This window comes from Leptinotarsa decemlineata, unplaced genomic scaffold (assembly GCF_025532065.1).
Source record: "Leptinotarsa decemlineata unplaced genomic scaffold, Ldec_3_MD MMD2_tig00026282_RagTag_RagTag, whole genome shotgun sequence".
In the NCBI taxonomy this organism is placed as follows: domain Eukaryota; kingdom Metazoa; phylum Arthropoda; class Insecta; order Coleoptera; family Chrysomelidae; genus Leptinotarsa; species Leptinotarsa decemlineata.
The window spans coordinates 6,513,251-6,531,530 of NW_027412668.1; the positions used below are offsets into that span (position 1 = coordinate 6,513,251).

The window sequence follows — 18,280 nt, forward strand, 5'->3', positions numbered from 1 at the left end:
TCCATGTGCACGTGATCTCCCAGACAAGGCTGCTTGTACAGAGACGCACAAAGGAACAACCGATTTTTTTTAATATGAGGCTGGGTATGGAAACATTTTTTAGATAGAGTTGGCACCCCCATTGGCAGTTTCTTCAGCTATTGGCAGTTTACTCCACTTCTGTATCTAAATAATTTTATTATGCCATCAATTTCAACCTGTACCTTAATGAGTTTCTGCTATAATGATGGTACAAAATTTCCAGAAAATAGAAACTCAAGTCATTATATTCTACAGATGCTTAAGTAATCGATTTTTATTCAACTACATTTTAGGGGTCATATTTCATTCAAGACAAAAGTCTAACAGAAAAATGTTCAATTTGTTTTTGAAATAAAACTTTGTATTAAGTTAACTACATATTATTAGTTTACTTTAAGCAATAATTCAATTACACAAGTTTGGAATTATGCTAGTGTGTAGGTTAAGGACATACTATAAAATACGTATCATAAATATGAAATATTTGCTTCATAGGGAAATATACTAAAATATTTAATAAATACTTCACTACAATAAATTAACAAAAAGTTCACAAAGGAGTAAGTATATCATTTTAACTACTAAACATTTATGACTCTGGAAGAAATTAATCCCTCAATCTGTAGGATTTTGCACTACTATTAAAATAAATTCCTTATCTGGTGCCACCATAATTTCATGCTTCTTAGACCTTATCCTCAGAAATGTAAGATCATTAGAAGGATCCAGATCTCTTACAACACTCCTCGCTTTGTCAGACAGAGAACTTATCAAACCTGCATATTGAACTGTGGTCGTATTATCTAAAGTTGTTTTAATCGGAATTCCTGAAATTATCAAATGAATGAGTCAAGTGTGTCAGCAACAAAAGAAAAGTTTTTAACCTTCAGAATTCACAACTATTGTTCCTACTACCCCCTTGTGTGATTGAATTCGTTTCATAGTTTCTTCTACTTCGTTCGACTGAAAAATATAATGCGATAATTTATATAATTATAAATGTAGCATTAACTAACCATTTTGATTTATTCAATGAAAAAAAATTCTACAAGGAAAACGAAGCAAAACGTCAACTTAACCGTTGCCTTAGTGACAGTGACAAAAGTGACAGGTGTCTGAATGACAGATGACAGATCAATCATTTCTCAGATGTCAATACTTCAATGCATTCACACTTGAACATAAAAGTGGATACTGTTCATACCCATATTTTTCCTAAATGCATGGTATCGGACGTACGATAAAAAATATCATTGATAATATACATTTCTGACCCAGTTCCAACCAAGATAACTGGTGATTTCATAAGAATGAAAAGTTTTTTGGGAAAGAAAGTTTTTGGCTTTCTACTACTCCATCTGGAGTAGTAGAAAGCCAAAAACTTTCTTTCCCAAAAAATTAATCACTCCTAAAAATATAACCCCTTCAATTCAATGAAAAGTTATTTCATGAATGATTTGTATTCTTCAGGTTTAGTTACATATGAATGTTATTTCAGAAATTCTGAAGGACTAAAATAATGATTCTCATCAGATAACAGATTATGCTGATGATATTAATTTGTTAATATCAGACAAACATTTTCCAGATTCAATAATTAAATCTAATGAGTTGATAGATGATGCAAAAAAATAATTCAATATCAAATATAGAAAACATTCACTTTTTCCGAACACAACAACAAAAAATCGAAACCCTATCATCGGTTTCAAGAGTCCATATTCATGAGCATCTTCACTGGAATATGCATATAATTAATCTAGGGAAAAACTTAATGAAATAGTTTATAATACTAAAGTTGTAAGCAAATATTCAAACAAGAAATGGTTAAGAATAATTTATATACATAACTTTTTGCTTAATATTTCGGGGAAGTAAAATGAACATAGTTGAAATATGGAAAATTCAGGAAAGAGTAATTAGAAGTATTTTTGAATTGGAATACAAACGAAACTGCCGTGGCATCTTTAGAAAAACGGCATATTGACAAACTCAGGTTTATAAATTTATGAATGTATTGTTTACTTTCAATAAACATTTATAATTCGAAGTGGGAAGCGAGAATCATAACTATCCTACCCGCAGTGATGATATAATTTATCAAACTGAGAAAAGTATTTATGATGCACTGTTTTGGAACCTTTGGTGTAGTAATGAATATTACTGGAGTTTTTTTCCCAACACCAAATCGTTATTTTTAACACCTCGACACGTATTTCGATCACCAAGTGATTATCTTCAAAGAGGAAGATGAAAACTTCCTCTTTGAAGATCACTTGGGGATCGAAACACGTGTCGAGGTGTTAAAAATAACGATTTGGTGTTGGGAAAAAGTTTTAATCTTCCTCTTTGAAGATGATCACTTGGTGATCGAAACACGTGTCGAGGTGTTAAAAATAACGATTTGGTATTGGTAATATTCAGAGAAAAGTATTGACAGAAAGACATTCCTGTTATGCGGCAATTCGATAAATCAATAAATTACCAAACAAAACAAATGCTTAAGCAGTTTCATTAAATTCAGAAAGCACAAAGAGAAATTCCTAATGAATAAGGAATCATATTAATTAGAGGAGTATTTCTGCTAAGTAGTATATCTCCGTTGTGATACACTTTTATATTTAGTATGTCTTATAACACGTGAAGTATTTTTGTGAATTAAATATTATTATTTAGTGTATCTATGATGTAGGCTGGATTGAGTGTGGTTTGATTTCAGTTAGAGTAAAACTATAAAACTTATAGTTCAGAGACATTTTTCAAAAATGACCTGTTCATTAGTTACGAACTGTCAAGTGACATGTACTATAAATATAGTGTTGTCACAGTATTTCTGTATATAGTATACTGTGGTGTTGTTGTCTCCAACCGATAATCTGAGAAGTTGATCGTTATGTTGGCAACATCAAAATGTGGCTCAAATATTCGGAAAGTAAACATTGAATATTAACTATTTAAAAATTCAACTTCTTCCAAGCGATATGAATCAAAATAAAGATCTTATTTCTAAAATTGGACTTCGTTTAGATGGAAGAAGAGCAAATGAACTAAGAAGAGTCCGATGTAAATTGGGAGTTTTTACGGAACCGGATGGAAGTGCTTATTTGGAACAAGGGCTCACGAAAGTATTGGCGGCTGTATATGGCCCTCATCAGGTATGTTCTGATGAATGAAAGATCTAATGTTTTGAATTATCGATTCTAACGTTTTCTATGTATTCCCAAAGTTTGTGATATTAACTTTTTTTTCTGAATATAATACGTCAAGAGTCATGATTTCACTATGCCAAGAAATGCATGTTGAATTGGTCTCATTCAAAAACCTACTTCTATTCTCTTTTATTTTGTTTGGCCAACGTAAACTGAATAGATCTGGAGTGTACAAGTTGATTCTTGTCCCAAACTTATATTGGTCAAACATAAAAAACTTTCTCCGCTAGAATGAAAGAACATATCAAGTTTTTTGGCAGAGAGACATGAATTCACTCATCACTAGGGCATATTGCATTTGGATAAGAAATGATGAATATTCAATCTTTTGGAATACTCAGAAAGCAGTAGACTCTTGTTTAACTGAGATGAGAGAAAGGAAGTTGGTATTGGACTTATCCGTTTGCCACAGAAGTATCAATGGGTTCAAGGAAATTGAAGAATTTGTATTTGTTCAATTTGTTTTGAATAAAGAGTAGTTGTTGTCTACTAAAACATGAAATCTCAGAGTATAGTGTATCAAATACGTTTATCAAGGTTTTTCATCAAATATCGGTTAATTCCATGACATATTTATTACTCCCTTCCAGGTTCGTGGTGGTAGATCTAAGGCCCAACATGATGCAGCAGTTATAAATTGTCAATTTAGTATGGCCGTTTTTTCTACCACAGATAGAAAGAGAAGACCCCGGGGACAGAAAATCAAGTGAATTATCCATGCACTTGCAACAAGCTTTGGAAGCTGTTATCAAAAGTGAATTGTACCCTTGGTCACAAATTGATGTATACGTTGAAGTTCTACATGCCGACGGAGGTAATGAAACAAATAATGTTTAAATTTAAGTTATACTTTACTACTCTTTTCAGGTATTTATCCTGCGTGCGTGAATGCCGCTACTTTAGCCTTGATAGATGCCGGTATTCCAATTAAAGAGTATGTGTGTGCCTGCACAGCAAGCTTAGCTAATAATGATACACCAATGTTAGATATTTCTCATCAAGAAGAAATTATGGGAGGCCCAACTCTAACAGTGGTTGCTTTGCCCATGTCTGGAAAGATTGTGCTTATGGAAGAGGCTCAGAGATTTCATCTGGATCACCTGAATAAAGTCTCGAAAAAAGCACTACAAGGTTGTAGAGATATCTGGCAGATTTTAGATGAAGCTGTAAGATTGCATGTGAGAGATATTGGCAGTTCCTCAGGTTGGGCAAACACTAGTTGATACATCTTTTTTATATTATTATTTACAATTTTGTTATGTATATGTTCAAAACTGTAGTAATAAAAAATACTAATACTTTGAATGTTTTGATTACATTATAAAACACCCAGTTATAATCAATGTTTCAATTCTTTTGTATAATTTTATTAATATAAGAACATTGGCATTCACGGACACAGTCATTATTAAAGAGAATAAAATCTAGGCTGGTAGGGCGTGGATGTGATCAAAAGTTTCATCTGCAACTGAGGCAGACATCATCAGTGGAATGTGTGTTGACCGCAAGGACAAAAATTATATCCTGAAGTCTCGGTAACGACCGACTCAGTTTACAAAACCGCCACAAGTGTTTCCCTCTTTGTCCCTAATCATTTCTTTCAATAATGATACTTCTTTTAAGTTGTCAATTTTATAAAATCATTTTTTAAAACACAATTTTCATCAGTTAGTAATAATGCGTTCACTTATTCTTCAGTGTAATTTATTATCACTTATTCAAAATCTTCTACTTCATCAAATTGATCTAAAACACTTTTTTCAGTCATATTTATGCTTTCTTTTTTCCATCTCTTGGTCTATTTTTACTGTTGTATTTATATAAATATATATATATTGAATTCATATCACATACAAAATTTTTCATTTTATGTCAATTTCATTATTATTAGTTTTGAAGGCATTGATTACGAAAACCTCATTACCAAATGTAAATTTTATTCTTATTATAATATAAATAATAACAATGATATAAAAACTTAATACACAATAATAAAATTAAGAATATCTTCAATATAAGACTATAGAGACTGAAAGAATTCAAGACTTATTTCTTAAAGGTACCTTTTCTTATTTTGAATTCAAAATGTTTAATTAGGAGTGGCGTCGGGATGTCTTTCCAAAATCATCGCAACACCCTGAAAATAAAGTAAATATAATATTGTTTCATTAGAAAGGTCTCCAAGGAGGTATTCCAAGATTTTATGTTATTACCTGTCCTCCAGCTGCGCAAGCCGCTACAAGTCCAAACTGACCATCTTCCCTCACCAACCGATTTGCAGTATGCATAGCCAACCTGACTCCTGTGGCTGCAAATGGATGTCCAATAGACAAAGAACCTCCCCAGTTATTGAATTTGTTTATATCTGGTACACCAAATTTGCCAGGCCTCTTCATGTAATTCTTTGCAAACCAGTCGCTGTCCATTGCTTTGAAGTTGGCCAGAATTTGACCCTGAATATGTAGTAAAATTAAAACCTTGGCATTGAAAATATTTGTCGAATCTTTTCACTTACAGCAAATGCTTCATGAAACTCCCAAACATCAACATCTTTGATCGTCAGTCCAGCCTTGTCTAAAACTTGGGGAGTTGCATAAGCTGGACCTAAAAGTAGCTGATCGATTGGATCCTGTGATACAAACAGGAAGTTTCGTAGGTAGGCTTTGGGTTTCAGACCAAGCTGTTTGGCCTTCTCTTCAGTAGTAATCAGACAAGCTGAAGCTCCATCAGTCTGAAAATATTTGCCATATGAAGTAAACACACTAGTTTTTTCTCACAATATTCCAATTTCAAGTATAAATCTTCTGTTTTCAACAAAAAGAGACGATAAATCAACTTGCAGATAGCCAGGTTTGATGAACCTAAGTATGACATCGATACAGTCCTGGGAATGTCATAAAGAACTCAATTGGACTCTCAGAAATCATAGAGAATGAAAAAGCTAATGAGTGTACGACTCACGGATCATGAGTTCTACATTTTGGCCTGAACCAACTGGGAAGTTGGTTCAGGAAATGGGTCTACAAGAAATATGAAGAGTACTGGAAAAATACACGGAAAATCTTCACGGAACTTCCAAAAAAAAATAAAGAACTATACTATTTTACTTCAAGTTTAACAATTGAACCTAGTGCAACAGTTAGGAGTTTGAACCTTTATATTGACATTAATCTTAACTCCACATTAATCAAGGATTCTTTTCATAATGGTGTCAAAATACAACCATTTGCCTGAATACCTCAAAGAAGCAAACGATTTTTAATTTCCAGACTTTATCATAGTTACCATGAATTCAACAAAAATTCTGGTCTGAAATTTGTTGTATAAGTTGTGTATAGAATATGTTTGTCCATGTATATGTGTGTATTTATATGCTTACATTCATAGATTAGCTTTTGTCTGTTTCTATACATTTATACCTATTTTTAATGTACCTAAAAACTATTGTTATCAATGTAAATTTTATATTTATGTATGTTCTTCTATGTGGAGGTTTGTCAACATTTTTGTAATTTACTGTAATTTTAGAGACCTGATAATGTATGCATCAAGGAACAATTCATAAGGATCACGTAACAAATCAAAGAAAAATTATCTTGAAAACAAATTGAAAAATATTCAAGCTGGATCAGCAGAAAATTTCGGTAGGAATATTAAGAAGTCATAACTTGAAAACTCCATTTTGGCCATTGTGTATAAACAATGGACCCATACAAATTAGTATAGGAAACAAGAATGTTGTAATGGGTATCATAAAAAGATAAGAGGAAAACGCAATAAACTCATATAGCTGCACTGTTTTCCAGAGACTTACACGAAATGGAGAAGCTCCCTAAAAGTGTATATCTTTAAACAATGTAGGATCTGAAAGAAAACAATTATTTTTTTTTACCAAAAATGAGGAGTTTGCAGCAGTTACAGTTCCGTGAGGTTTGATGAAAGCAGGCTTCAGTGCTGCGAGTTTCTCAGGGGTGGAGACACGAATTCCATTATCTCTGTCCACTGTTTTGGCAACTCCAGGAACTTGGAAGGGTATCAGATCCGTGAGATACCCCTTTTCATATGCCTGTTGAGCCATGGTATGGGAACGGAGAGCAAACTCATCCTGTTCTTGTCTGGTTGCTCCAAAAGCAGCAGCTAATCTAAAATGAAGGTATTGCGAATTGGAACATTTGAAATTGAAGATAAAAATCTTACCTGTCAGCTGAATGCCCCATTACTTCCCCTGAAGAGAACTCGGCAATGGGAGGCAGATCGGGTGCAAAGTAATTAGGTCTAATACTGGTCAGCAATGCTAGTTTCTGTTGAAATGTTTTTGCCCTGTTAGCTCTCAACATGAGGCTACGCATCTTTCTATTGTGTCTGATTGGAATGTCAGACATGAATTCTACCCCACCACATACTATCATTTCATAGATGCCACTGTTGATCAGACCAACAGCTGTAAATACAGAAATTTGTCAGTCATACCAATTTTGCAAGCCTGCACCTATAGATCATATCATAATATAAGAATAGTGTAAATTGTAATGATTGAAATTTCACCAATTTGAGTTTTAATATTGAAGGCTTGATAATAATAATTTTTGGTTGAAGGTGTCAGTATAGTATTTTTGTACATTATCCAGTTTAATATACTATTCAAGAAAGTCATATCTGGCAATTTCGTTAAAAATCATCTTGAACATGTTTCAGTATTGTTCCACATTTTCGCACCATCTTAGTAAAGATATAAAGTCTCACGACCATGATTGATCAAAATATTTGCTTATAGTACCCACACTTCTCACTGTGATTTTTCAAGCAAAAATGGTCATTTCATAAAAACAAACCTTCCTCTAGATCATGAAAAAAATGTTGTTTTGTTTGTATTGTATTTGGAATAAATGAATATTAGTTATATAGGCCTACAATGTTCACATAGAACATGAATACTTGCTAGTACCTGATGCCATGGCGACATTTGATGAAATGCAGGCTAATGTTACTGTGTGCGAAGGTGTTTTATCGCTGTAACCTGCTGCAAGGGCTGCTTCTCTAGCAACGTTCGAGGTTTTAACTTCTTGTATAACTGTTCCATAAATGACATAGTCGATGAGCTCTTTGGAAACACCAGTTTTTTTGAGGATACCACTGAAATATAAAAATATATTTTGAATATATTGCAAAACTAAATGAAAAACATTTGCTCAATTCAATCTAATTGTTCAAGATGAAAAGGTACTTTGAAGCACTGGCTGTTAGAAGCTTTTTGTGATGATTTGGAAAGGAAATATGTTTATGACTGTTTACCTAAGAGCTTGTTTGGCTAATTCGTGGGGCATTAGGTTGGCATAGTCAGTCCCAGACATCAAGAACGGTGTCCGAACTCCATCAACAAGAACAACATTTTGACCAAATTTTGGAGTCAAAGTCTTTTTTTGATTGATTTGAGTTCCAGTAAAAATAGTTCTCAGCGCACCTGCAATAAAATATAAAAGTAATAAAAAATTTGAAGTTAATTTTATTAGTTGAAGGCCTATGGTTCCAATCATTTTTTCGATTTGAATTAATAGAAAATGTAAGTACAACTTTTATATCTGAATATGATTTTACTTACTCTGTTGGAAGATACTTGAAACAAATGGACTTTTGATAACATTTCTTGAATATAAGGCCATTTCAAAATATCAAGAAATTAATTGAAAATGCCGAAAAAAGAACTGTGGACAATAAATAAATGATATGAAAAGAAAACAGAACTTCGGAACTAGATCATAGACATTAAAAATATTAATTGAAAACTGAACTTCGGACTTTGATCTTTGACTCTGACCAACTTTTGAACCACAGAACACTGAAATTCTAAAATAAGTCTGTTTCTGTCATATGTGTTTGAACTATAAAACTATAAAGAATACACTGATTCTAATTTTTGCCATATATTCTAGCTCTGCTTCAAAACTATCAGTCCTCTCATATTTCTCTATACATCGGACGTTAAAAATACTTTTGGATTCAGCAAATTCTAAATTCACCCCCCAATTAACAGAAATAATCACTGGTTTTTGAACTTGATAGAAAAATTGTTTTTCAAAATTAATCACTCATTCATGGTCTTTCAGGTAACCGCTGTCAAAATATCGGGTTCACATTCAATTACTTTCGGATCTTACTCCAAATGGTAGTTTAAAATACTGAATAATTATATTAAAAACTCATTGACGAGTCTGTCAATTTGGTTACAACGCCTTGCAGCCAACTATAGCTAAACGTGCCCATCGCAGAGCCAATCTTTCCGTTAGACCACGTCTATATTACCAGTTCCCAAATGAATACAATGAAAACGACATTCGAAGAGCAAATAAAACTCAAAAATGGACAATACTAACATCATCTACATATGACAACTGATACTGATAAAATTAGAAATATATTCGCTTTTAAAATTGGTAATTTCTACGTCAATAATAATAGCACCTTAATCCAATCGTAAACTACTCTAGCGGGATAATTTCTAAATAGTCGAAGATAATTATTATATGACAACTGAGCCACAGTATACAGAAATACTGTGACTGAGCTGTGGCAACACCGTACTGATACCAAAAACCAATTGTCAATCCCAACAAAAACAGACTAAAAACAAATACCCAGTATAATTTTTTTTGTAATTCCGATAAAAAAAATGGACAATGAGAACTCTGTAATATACGGTTTAGAATTTCAAGTAATATTTAATACTCTAAATCCGCATTCCACTTTTAATACTTTAATGTGTTTCTAGGCTAGAGCCCTTGCACCCCAACTAGCTGAAATAGAAAAAATAAAATTCATAATTGGAACACAGTCTTTGAAACAAGCAAATAACCAGGTTCATTTAATAGAGTTCAATGAAGAAATATCTACAATTAAAACTTCAGTAAATTGTCTCATATTCAGTAGAAGTTTGTAAAGACCAATGTTTTCTTCAGGTTTTTCATCATTGTGAAGGGGAAATTTGGAAGATTACCACTAGCCCTATCGACCCTCTTAAATTAGCAACATGTTACAATTCCATCACCAGTGAAAGTAATTGTATAATGAAAACAGCTATTCGGAAACTACCAGAAACTGAAAACCCTGAAAATATTGAAAATTTAGAAATCATAACCAAGCTTGACACTACAAACTTTGGGAATGATATCAAAACCACAGAGTTTCATCCAAATGAAAGTGAAACAGCTGTAACGTTAACAGACACCCAGGTTGTTCTTTGGGATGTATCTCAAACAGAGGGTAGAAGTGTAATCAATATTTCCTTAGAAGGTAAAAATAGTCCAAAGTTTACTAACGGCAAATGGAATCCTCATCAAAACTGCAGTCAGGTAAAACTCCCATCTTTCCAAACAATCTATAATTATTTATTTTCCACCAGACATTTGCTAGATCTTTTTGTTTAGAGTTGTAGGAAGAGTTGAGTGTTTTGAGTCTTATTCAAAATATATATTTTCTTAAATCTTTTGTAGTTCACTACAGCAACTGAGACACATTTAAAAACATATGATATAAGATCAGGAGACTTAGCATGGAGTATAGACAATGCCCACAGCCAGTTAATACGAGATATAGATTACAATATGAATAAACAATATCATCTTGCCACCTGTGGAGATGATGCCTTTCTGAAAATTTGGGATTTCAGACAGACCAGCATGCCAGTATTTTCCAGAAGTGACCATTCCCACTGGTATGCAAAATTCAATTGTTTGTGTATCAGTTTACATTAATTAATATTTTCAGGATATGGTGCGTTAGATTCAACCATTTCCATGATCAACTGATTCTCACATCCAGCTCAGATGCCAGGGTTCTCTTATCAAGTGCCGCTAGTGTCAGTTCAGAAAACACAAATGAAAGTTGCATATCAGATGATAGTGATGGACTTGAAACCAAACAAATGTAATTAATATATAGAATACCTTTAATATTTTTCATCAAATATTGATGAGCTAAAAAAACAAGAAATGAAGATAACTAAAGAAAAACTGTACATTATTGAAGAAATCAAAATCCGGGCTGGTGAGCCTTGGTTGAATGGGACCTAAAGTACCAAACGTTTTATCCTTTACTGCGGCAGACATCATCAGTGGTATGTGCACCGTCAGTCAGACTTTGCTGAGACTTCGAAATATAACCGTTGTCCTCACAGTCAACACACATACCTTTAATGATGTCTGCTGCAGTAACGTGAATGGGGCCATGAAAGCATATGTTTTTATATTACACTGTACACTAATTTTAATTGTATTGATATGACCCTACATATTTTTCAAATTGAGACTTTCCAGTATACATAGCAGAAAATACTTTGTCTTACATTAATTGTCAAAAATGGAGATGGAAGTATTATTATTATTATTCTCATTCTAGGTTGAAGGATGGCCCCCTTCAATGGTGTGAGCATGAAGATAGTGTATATTGTGCTGAATGGTCGCCTGCCGAACCTTGGGTATTTGCATCTCTCAGCTACGATGGGAGGCTGCTTATTTCTCATGTTAAAAAATCTTTAAAATATCAGATCATGTTATGAATTGTTTTAATGAGATGCAAGATGTTTATATTTAACAGACAGTTATGATTATTCCAAATAAAAATATTTGAAAATGAAAATTTTTTAAAATAACTCCAAGAGATAAGCTTAAAAAGCAAACTAGAAGGAAAAATTGGAAATGAATAATAGGGCAGGGACTGTCTTGTATGGGGTTTGAAATAAGTGGCTGGTTTTTTTGTCTAACCATCCGTCGTCCCCATATGAATGACAACAATAAAAGTCAAAACATGTATGAGCTAACGATTGACTTCTTACTTTTCAACATGTGATTTTTATATGGCTGCAATTTCGGGAATGTCATGGAAGTCAATACAATTTAACAGTTGACTGGGACTTAATACATCTAGCTTTCAATGGTCTGGGAAATATGCCAATTATGAAAATCCACAATTGAAATTAACATAAAGGGGCTAGCTATAACATCTGAAACCTCAGCTTTATGTCAAAAAAATTACTTGAGATATTTCTGAAACAAAATTTAAAATCTGGTAACAGATAGGAAATATGAGTGGCAGTCAGAATTGAAAAATAATCTTTTCTTACTTTACTAAACGTCCTGGTTTAAAAAATATTAAAAACTTTCTTTATTCATCATGGTACAAAATTTTGATAATAACTGGTGTAAAGAGTAAAATATGATGGATCAATAAGATAGATAACGGAATGGAATTCCAGAGCAAGAAAACATTGAATTGCTTCAGTATTAGAAGTAAAAATCACTTGAAAACAATTAATTTATTAACTAATCGCTAGAACTTTGCAGAGTCTTGATCACATGCCTAACTAGAGATTTTTGAACAAGTGGCACAATTTCTTCACATCCCTTCTCAAGAACTCCAATGACCTCGTTCAACTTATCCAAAGAAATACTTCCTGACTGGTGAAACTGAGATATTTGTTTATGTGTATGTAGCATGGATACAACAACCACCCCATGTTCCTTATTTTCTTTATTCTCAAATATTGGAACCTCACACAGGTTTTGTTCTACTGATGTTGGGTCTAGCAACGTGACATTATTCTGGATACCCACCGTTACTGATGTGATCATGTCATACATCGGTACTCCTGCATGAGATAATGCTAGGCCGGCAGCTGTTATGGCAGCACTCAGACAAGATCCGTCATTCTGAAGAACTAGAGCATAAATATCAACTTGGAAATTTGGGAATTCATGTCGACAGACTGTAGATTCTAGAGCTTGCTTCATTAGAGCACTGTATTGTTTTTCTTCAGCATCTTGCTGGTGCAGGCGGCGTTTAGTACAGCCGAAAGGTGCAAATTTGAATTCGCAATATATTTCGCCTTTCAGAGAATAATCTTGTCTGTTAGGAATCTCTCGTGGATCGTATACTGAAACTATTACCTTGGTTTTATCCAGTTCAATATATGCAGAACCCTTAGCTTGAGTGACAATGCCAGATTTCAGGACTGAAAACAATTAGATATTAGTTTTCCTCGGCAACTTCTTCGGAAACTCACAAATTTTTCGGTGCTCCAGCGGAGCCCTTGAATCATTTCGTTTTCCATCTTTCAAAATTTCTTTGAATTTTTTGGAGAGAGACTTTGTGTTTAATTTAGAAAACAATTGGTATGGCACCGTATCTTCCGGACCGTTTATTCTCTTGTGGTCGATTGGCATTTTTTGAAAATATAAAAAGAAAAATAAACGGAAACTAACCTTACTCCTTATAATAAAGTAGTTACGTTTTGTTGGCATCAATATTGAGTCTTGAGTCATTCCCGCCAAAAGTTATTCGTTAGCACTGCTCTTTCAATCCAGCAGAGATAACGAACAACTTTAATATGATTGGGAACCCTTTTTGTCAAAAATTCAATTTTTGCGTTATTTTCGAATTTTCATTGGTAGTTTTAGTAAAACGTCAAAAAAAGTTGCCATTCATATAGTACCAAATGCCTACTCTTTTTCCAAGTGAACTACTGTCCATTTGCATAGTCATGAGTTCAAATGTTCTCATGAAATAAATTTATCAATGAGATCAATGGGAGAGGATAGTTAACATTCCAAATAGATGTAAAGCGAAAGGGTCTGATTAAATCGTTAACGAGCAAGCGCATTGAGAATCGCCCCGAAGTTTCCATAACACATTTTTTCTTCAATTTAAAGTATCTATATTATAATTGGTTCTTGCCGTTTATTTATTTAATTATACAATACTTCGTAGAGTATACCTGTACCGATTTTCTATGATACAAGGGTATCATAGAAAGGATATCATAGAATGATTCTATAACATAGAATAGAAAACTTTTGTATTTGATGGATGTCACTTTTCAAAGTCAAAAGTGTCAAATATCAGGGTAGAATCTGTCAAGATATTTCGATATTTGTTACCTAATACTTTTTGTGTAACAACTTCGGAGAGTAGTTTTTATCATCCGAAATGGCTGTTAGTTTTGTACAAAAACGATTCATGTCCAGCGCTTTAAAAAAATGGGCTTACAACCTTTCCGGTTTCAACAAGTACGGACTATGGAGGGACGATGTCCGTTATGTTGATGAAGATGTCAGTGAAGCGCTAAAGAGAGTTCCCCAGAGCGTGATAGATGAAAGAAACTACCGTATTTTACGAGCTACGCAATTGTCAATCCAGAAGGATATTTTACCCAAAGACCAGTGGACCAAACTCGAAGATGATAAGTTATATCTTACTCCCTTCGTTGAAGAAGTAAGAAAGGAAAAGGAAGAAAAAGAAGAATGGAATAAAAACTTCTGAATTTGCAGTTCTGTAGGGTTTTGTGTATAAATTTCTTGTAATAAATTATGTAGGTAACTCTCATTATTCATTGGTTGCTCCCCTATTTAGCAGTAAGGTAGCAGTATTAGAACATAAGCCAGCAAAAATTAATCTAAAACATGTTCACCTGAACATCGCTGCGTCTAATGATATCATCAGTGATTTGAACAAATTTTTCAGTTTTAAAAATAATGTTTTTTCGTCTTGTAATCAGGAAATTAATGAAGTATTTTTAGTCTAATGTAATTGGTTCAGAAAAACCGGTCATGCTAATGAAACATTAATTTTGTATTTTTTTCAGTTTAAGTAACTTATCGTTGTAGTCATTTTGCCTCCTTCACATCATATTTTTAAATCTGCTTAAATCAACTAATTCGACGAACTCAAATCATCTGTTAAACTGATCTATTCATAAGAGATTCTCATAATTTGAGATTGACAGTTAAAGGGAACTATCATTCTATTGAATATAAGCATTTTGAAATGTATTTTCATTCACCATTACAACTTTTAAATAAATAACCAGCAGGACGGTAGCCAGTTGGATTTGCTCCACTTATTCAATTGATTGGCAAGCGGAACTGTGGTTCAAGCTGCGAGGCCGGACAATCGATTTTCTGTGCCTATCGTCCAACCCGAGCTAAGAATCGCACGTTAAAATGTAAGACCTCGTTAATCCTTAGTTGGAATAAGTTTTGATTTTCGAGGATTTTATTTTATGTTTACTACTTCATTGGCTGATATCCGAAGGTGACTTTTCTATAAAAATTGTCCAGCTATATATGAAAGAAATTTCCAATATAGTGAAGAATTACTATATTGATCCTAGTAAGTATAAGACATCCAGACAAGTTATTCATGTATCATAAAAATTCTGTTTAACGGAACCAAAATCTCGACTTATTTTGTTATAAAAAGGTTATATAGTCTATACCTATTACACAACCCTCAAAAAAAATCACAAGACAACCCTTTTGAAAATTTCAATGATGATTTAATGACACTGATATTTCACTTGTTACTTCCTGTACAAATATTGAACTTTGAGTGTATAAGAACTCGAGTAATAAAAATATATCGATACCTGATGTGAGCACTAATGTGAGATGTGACAGTATACAAAACCTCGACACGTGTTTCGTCATAGCATCTTCAGGCCACACAATACTCTATTGAAGATGCTATTGTATGGCGAAACACGTGTCACAGTTTTGTAAAATTTCAAGAGTATTGTTACCCCTGAAAATGCTTGTGTATAAACACGTGTCGCCATTTTGTAAACTATTAAGTGGAAACTAACCTCACATTAGAGTGTATTTTTGAATATCAATAAAATGTAGAAACATTTTGTTCAACAGCAATCAATATTCCACAACTGATTATCAAACTTTGAAAACTCTGACCCCTTATTTGATGAAAATTGAATGATAATACTTATTATGAATGATGATCATTTTTCAGAATTGGTAGGCAATTATGTTTTTGTTAAATGCCAATTAAAGAAAATATTAACTAGTTAACAAACTTTATATTTGAAATAAGTACCTTGTGGGGGTTTTTACACCACATTTAACCTGATATAGTTATTAAAGTTACATAAATAATGGGAAAATTAACTTTTAAATTTTGTTTTAATATAACCACTTGAAGCTTTAATAACTTAGAAGTTATTAAAGCTTAAAATCCTTTTTGTGAACAAGTCTTAATATTAAAACATTGAAAATAAAGGACAACTAGTTGCATCAATAAAAAAAAATCAATTTTGTATATAAATTTAACGTTTATTGTATCAAAACAGATCACTTTGAAAATAACTTTTCCACCTAAAGCTACTATACATAGGGAAAATTTTAAAGTAATGGTTGAAACTAAAATGGCTCAGAAACCAAGGCACTTGAATAAATAAAAATTACAGACTATCAATTCTCATCTTCCTCAATCTTAGGTGCCAAATAAAACCGTAAATGCCCCAAATCAGGGATCTGGTACTCCACAACAAGCGGTACATTGTCAGACATCGACAGCTGCACTTGATTTGTCAAAGGAGTTGCTTTTGTGAACGAATTCAAATACTGACATGCGAAGGTGAGTGTCACGGGTTCCTGCATCTCTATGGTTACATTCTCTTCCTCCTTGTCAAAATTGCTGGTCTGTGCAATTTTGACATTGGCGCTACCGATATCACCAGAAGTAGAGAACTTAACACCTTCCTTGGTACAAGAAATTACTATTGATTCTCCAAACTGGGACAAATCTCTTACAATTCTAGCAAATTCACCTGAAGGCATTTTGATTACACAAGAGAAATCAGTTTCTGGTATTCCCAAGTGTTCTTGGTCAAGGTTCATGAGTTTCATTTCATAATCAGATATTTTTTCTTGTTTCTTTGCTTCAAACATGAATGTTACGGTATCTGCATCATCCTGGGCTTTGATGGTTACTGTGTCATCATTGCTGGAGCACTTGAATATCTTCGACATGCTAAAACATCAATAAATGAATCGATCAAAGTATACTTTATTTCTCATTATCATCTAGGAGGTTTCTTACTTCAAGAAGTAACACCTCACCCAGTAGTGTCAAGAGATCTGATAATAGATGTTGAAAGATTTTTTTTCAGTTTCATTTCTGTGTTATTGAACAAAAGATGAAACTGGTGGGACAGTAGCCAGTTGACCGAGTGGTTCACTCTACTCAATCAATTGACAGCTATGTACTAGATGGGCTCAAAAACAGATCCCTGTGGGACGCATACACCCAATTTTGGATAAGCTGGGTTCGGTGACTCAAAAAGAATTCAAACCAGTTAGGAATATGCTCGTTAATTCTATAATGCCAAAGCTTTTATGAAAGTATTCTATGACTTTCAGTAGAAAGCCTTTGCAGCACCAACTTCTTCTAAAACTAAATGAACGTAGATCTTTCAGAAAACAAAATCTATCATTAGATGGACTCTCAACACCATATTAAATTCAATAATAAATTTTGCCATAATTCAACATGATTTTTGGTGGTGGGATAATCACTCATAATAATGGTTCAATATAAGCTTCAAGTTAGTGTAATGCTTTGATAGTAACCTGATTGAAAAAAATTGTAGCTCCCTACCTTGCCAAATTCATTCCCATAGTGAGGTTCCTATCACACCTATATTTGTCGAAACCATCGGATCTCAGTGTAAGGGATACCAGCGATACGTGGGAATTATCCATGGCTTGTAATTGTATTCCAGATTCAGAACAATCAAAAGATGCTTCATTTAAAAGATCTTTAATTGCATCCAAGACTTTTTTGAATGTAACACTACTAACGAGACGTGCTTCGAACATTTTGTAGAAGAGTTGCTTTTTACTTTAAAAATTCAAGAGAAAATCTTCTGTAACAAAGATTGCCCTCACTTCACCAAGTGGTCAGCACAGTAGCGATGGCGGTAAAAATATGAGAAACGGGGGAGTTTTACGCGCCAAACTACTGTCAAAAGACACAAATGTCATTACTTATGTATGGTGGTCATGTTGACTTAAGTTGCGTTTTTTTGATGGATTAATGCGCCTCAATAGAAGCAAAAGCCATTATCATAGAGAGAGAGAGAGAGAGAGAGAGAGAGAGAGAGGGAGAACCGTTTTTTTGACACTGATCCCACAGAACACTGCAAATGAAGTTTCTGGATTCTGTAACTCATCCTTTTTCTGTTCACGAATTTACGAATATGTTATGTT

At 33.4% G+C, this 18,280-nt stretch overlaps 7 protein-coding genes across 7 annotated transcripts; 3 read left to right on the top strand and 4 right to left on the bottom strand.

Moving 5' to 3' along the window:
• Window positions 1-521: 521 nt before the first annotated feature.
• On the bottom strand, window positions 522-1,154 carry robl (dynein light chain roadblock). The gene is made up of 3 exons (XM_023156674.2): window positions 1,038-1,154; window positions 906-984; window positions 522-848 (listed from the first exon to the last, which is right to left on the bottom strand). The coding sequence occupies exons 1-3, from the start codon at window positions 1,038-1,040 to the stop codon at window positions 637-639; spliced, it is 294 nt and encodes a 97-aa protein (XP_023012442.1). The 5' UTR covers window positions 1,041-1,154; the 3' UTR covers window positions 522-636.
• A 1,732-nt stretch (window positions 1,155-2,886) lies between these two features.
• On the top strand, window positions 2,887-4,535 carry Ski6 (exosome complex component Ski6). Its single transcript, XM_023156663.2, is given in 4 exon segments — window positions 2,887-3,176; window positions 3,821-3,918; window positions 3,920-4,044; window positions 4,098-4,535. Coding segments are annotated over 4 exon segments (753 nt in total). The 5' UTR covers window positions 2,887-3,002; the 3' UTR covers window positions 4,454-4,535.
• A 615-nt stretch (window positions 4,536-5,150) lies between these two features.
• On the bottom strand, window positions 5,151-9,019 carry Mtpbeta (Mitochondrial trifunctional protein beta subunit). The gene is made up of 8 exons (XM_074179730.1): window positions 8,830-9,019; window positions 8,523-8,691; window positions 8,176-8,363; window positions 7,428-7,671; window positions 7,123-7,372; window positions 5,746-5,961; window positions 5,444-5,683; window positions 5,151-5,367 (listed from the first exon to the last, which is right to left on the bottom strand). Exons 1-8 carry the CDS (start codon window positions 8,888-8,890, stop codon window positions 5,320-5,322), a joined length of 1,416 nt encoding a protein of 471 aa, XP_074035831.1. The 5' UTR covers window positions 8,891-9,019; the 3' UTR covers window positions 5,151-5,319.
• A 759-nt stretch (window positions 9,020-9,778) lies between these two features.
• Window positions 9,779-11,861, top strand: LOC111502556 (EARP-interacting protein homolog). Its single transcript, XM_023156661.2, has 6 exons — window positions 9,779-9,939; window positions 9,997-10,131; window positions 10,184-10,576; window positions 10,718-10,938; window positions 10,992-11,150; window positions 11,622-11,861. Exons 1-6 carry the CDS (start codon window positions 9,898-9,900, stop codon window positions 11,779-11,781), a joined length of 1,110 nt encoding a protein of 369 aa, XP_023012429.1. The 5' UTR covers window positions 9,779-9,897; the 3' UTR covers window positions 11,782-11,861.
• A 501-nt stretch (window positions 11,862-12,362) lies between these two features.
• On the bottom strand, window positions 12,363-13,625 carry LOC111502557 (exosome complex component MTR3). The gene is made up of 2 exons (XM_023156662.2): window positions 13,285-13,625; window positions 12,363-13,233 (listed from the first exon to the last, which is right to left on the bottom strand). The coding sequence occupies exons 1-2, from the start codon at window positions 13,541-13,543 to the stop codon at window positions 12,545-12,547; spliced, it is 948 nt and encodes a 315-aa protein (XP_023012430.2). The 5' UTR covers window positions 13,544-13,625; the 3' UTR covers window positions 12,363-12,544.
• Window positions 13,626-14,100: 475 nt separating this feature from the next.
• Window positions 14,101-14,597, top strand: LOC111502555 (cytochrome b-c1 complex subunit 7). The gene has a single exon (XM_023156660.2). The coding sequence runs from the start codon at window positions 14,208-14,210 to the stop codon at window positions 14,538-14,540; it is 333 nt and encodes a 110-aa protein (XP_023012428.1). The 5' UTR covers window positions 14,101-14,207; the 3' UTR covers window positions 14,541-14,597.
• Window positions 14,598-16,321: 1,724 nt separating this feature from the next.
• Window positions 16,322-18,035, bottom strand: PCNA (Proliferating cell nuclear antigen). The gene is made up of 2 exons (XM_023156659.2): window positions 17,670-18,035; window positions 16,322-17,042 (listed from the first exon to the last, which is right to left on the bottom strand). The coding sequence occupies exons 1-2, from the start codon at window positions 17,888-17,890 to the stop codon at window positions 16,481-16,483; spliced, it is 783 nt and encodes a 260-aa protein (XP_023012427.1). The 5' UTR covers window positions 17,891-18,035; the 3' UTR covers window positions 16,322-16,480.
• Window positions 18,036-18,280: the final 245 nt, after the last annotated feature.

Coding starts and splice junctions, on each gene's coding strand:
- LOC111502557 (XM_023156662.2), bottom strand. CDS start 13,543: ATGACTCAAGACTCAATATTGATGCCAACAAAACGTAACTACTTTATT. Junction 13,234..13,284: donor GCTGGAGCACCGAAAAATTT/GTGAGTTTCCGA, acceptor AATTGTTTTCAG/TCCTGAAATCTGGCATTGTC.
- LOC111502556 (XM_023156661.2), top strand. CDS start 9,898: ATGGACAATGAGAACTCTGTAATATACGGTTTAGAATTTCAA. Junction 9,940..9,996: donor TATACGGTTTAGAATTTCAA/GTAATATTTAAT, acceptor ATGTGTTTCTAG/GCTAGAGCCCTTGCACCCCA. Junction 10,577..10,717: donor CTCATCAAAACTGCAGTCAG/GTAAAACTCCCA, acceptor AATCTTTTGTAG/TTCACTACAGCAACTGAGAC.
- Mtpbeta (XM_074179730.1), bottom strand. CDS start 8,890: ATGGCCTTATATTCAAGAAATGTTATCAAAAGTCCATTTGTTTCAAGT. Junction 7,373..7,427: donor ATGGGGCATTCAGCTGACAG/GTAAGATTTTTA, acceptor CCTTCATTTTAG/ATTAGCTGCTGCTTTTGGAG. Junction 5,368..5,443: donor CTTGCGCAGCTGGAGGACAG/GTAATAACATAA, acceptor CTTTATTTTCAG/GGTGTTGCGATGATTTTGGA.
- robl (XM_023156674.2), bottom strand. Junction 849..905: donor AATAGTTGTGAATTCTGAAG/GTTAAAAACTTT, acceptor TGATAATTTCAG/GAATTCCGATTAAAACAACT.
- PCNA (XM_023156659.2), bottom strand. CDS start 17,890: ATGTTCGAAGCACGTCTCGTTAGTAGTGTTACATTCAAAAAAGTCTTG. Junction 17,043..17,669: donor ATGGGAATGAATTTGGCAAG/GTAGGGAGCTAC, acceptor TTGATGTTTTAG/CATGTCGAAGATATTCAAGT.
- LOC111502555 (XM_023156660.2), top strand. CDS start 14,208: ATGGCTGTTAGTTTTGTACAAAAACGATTCATGTCCAGCGCTTTAAAA.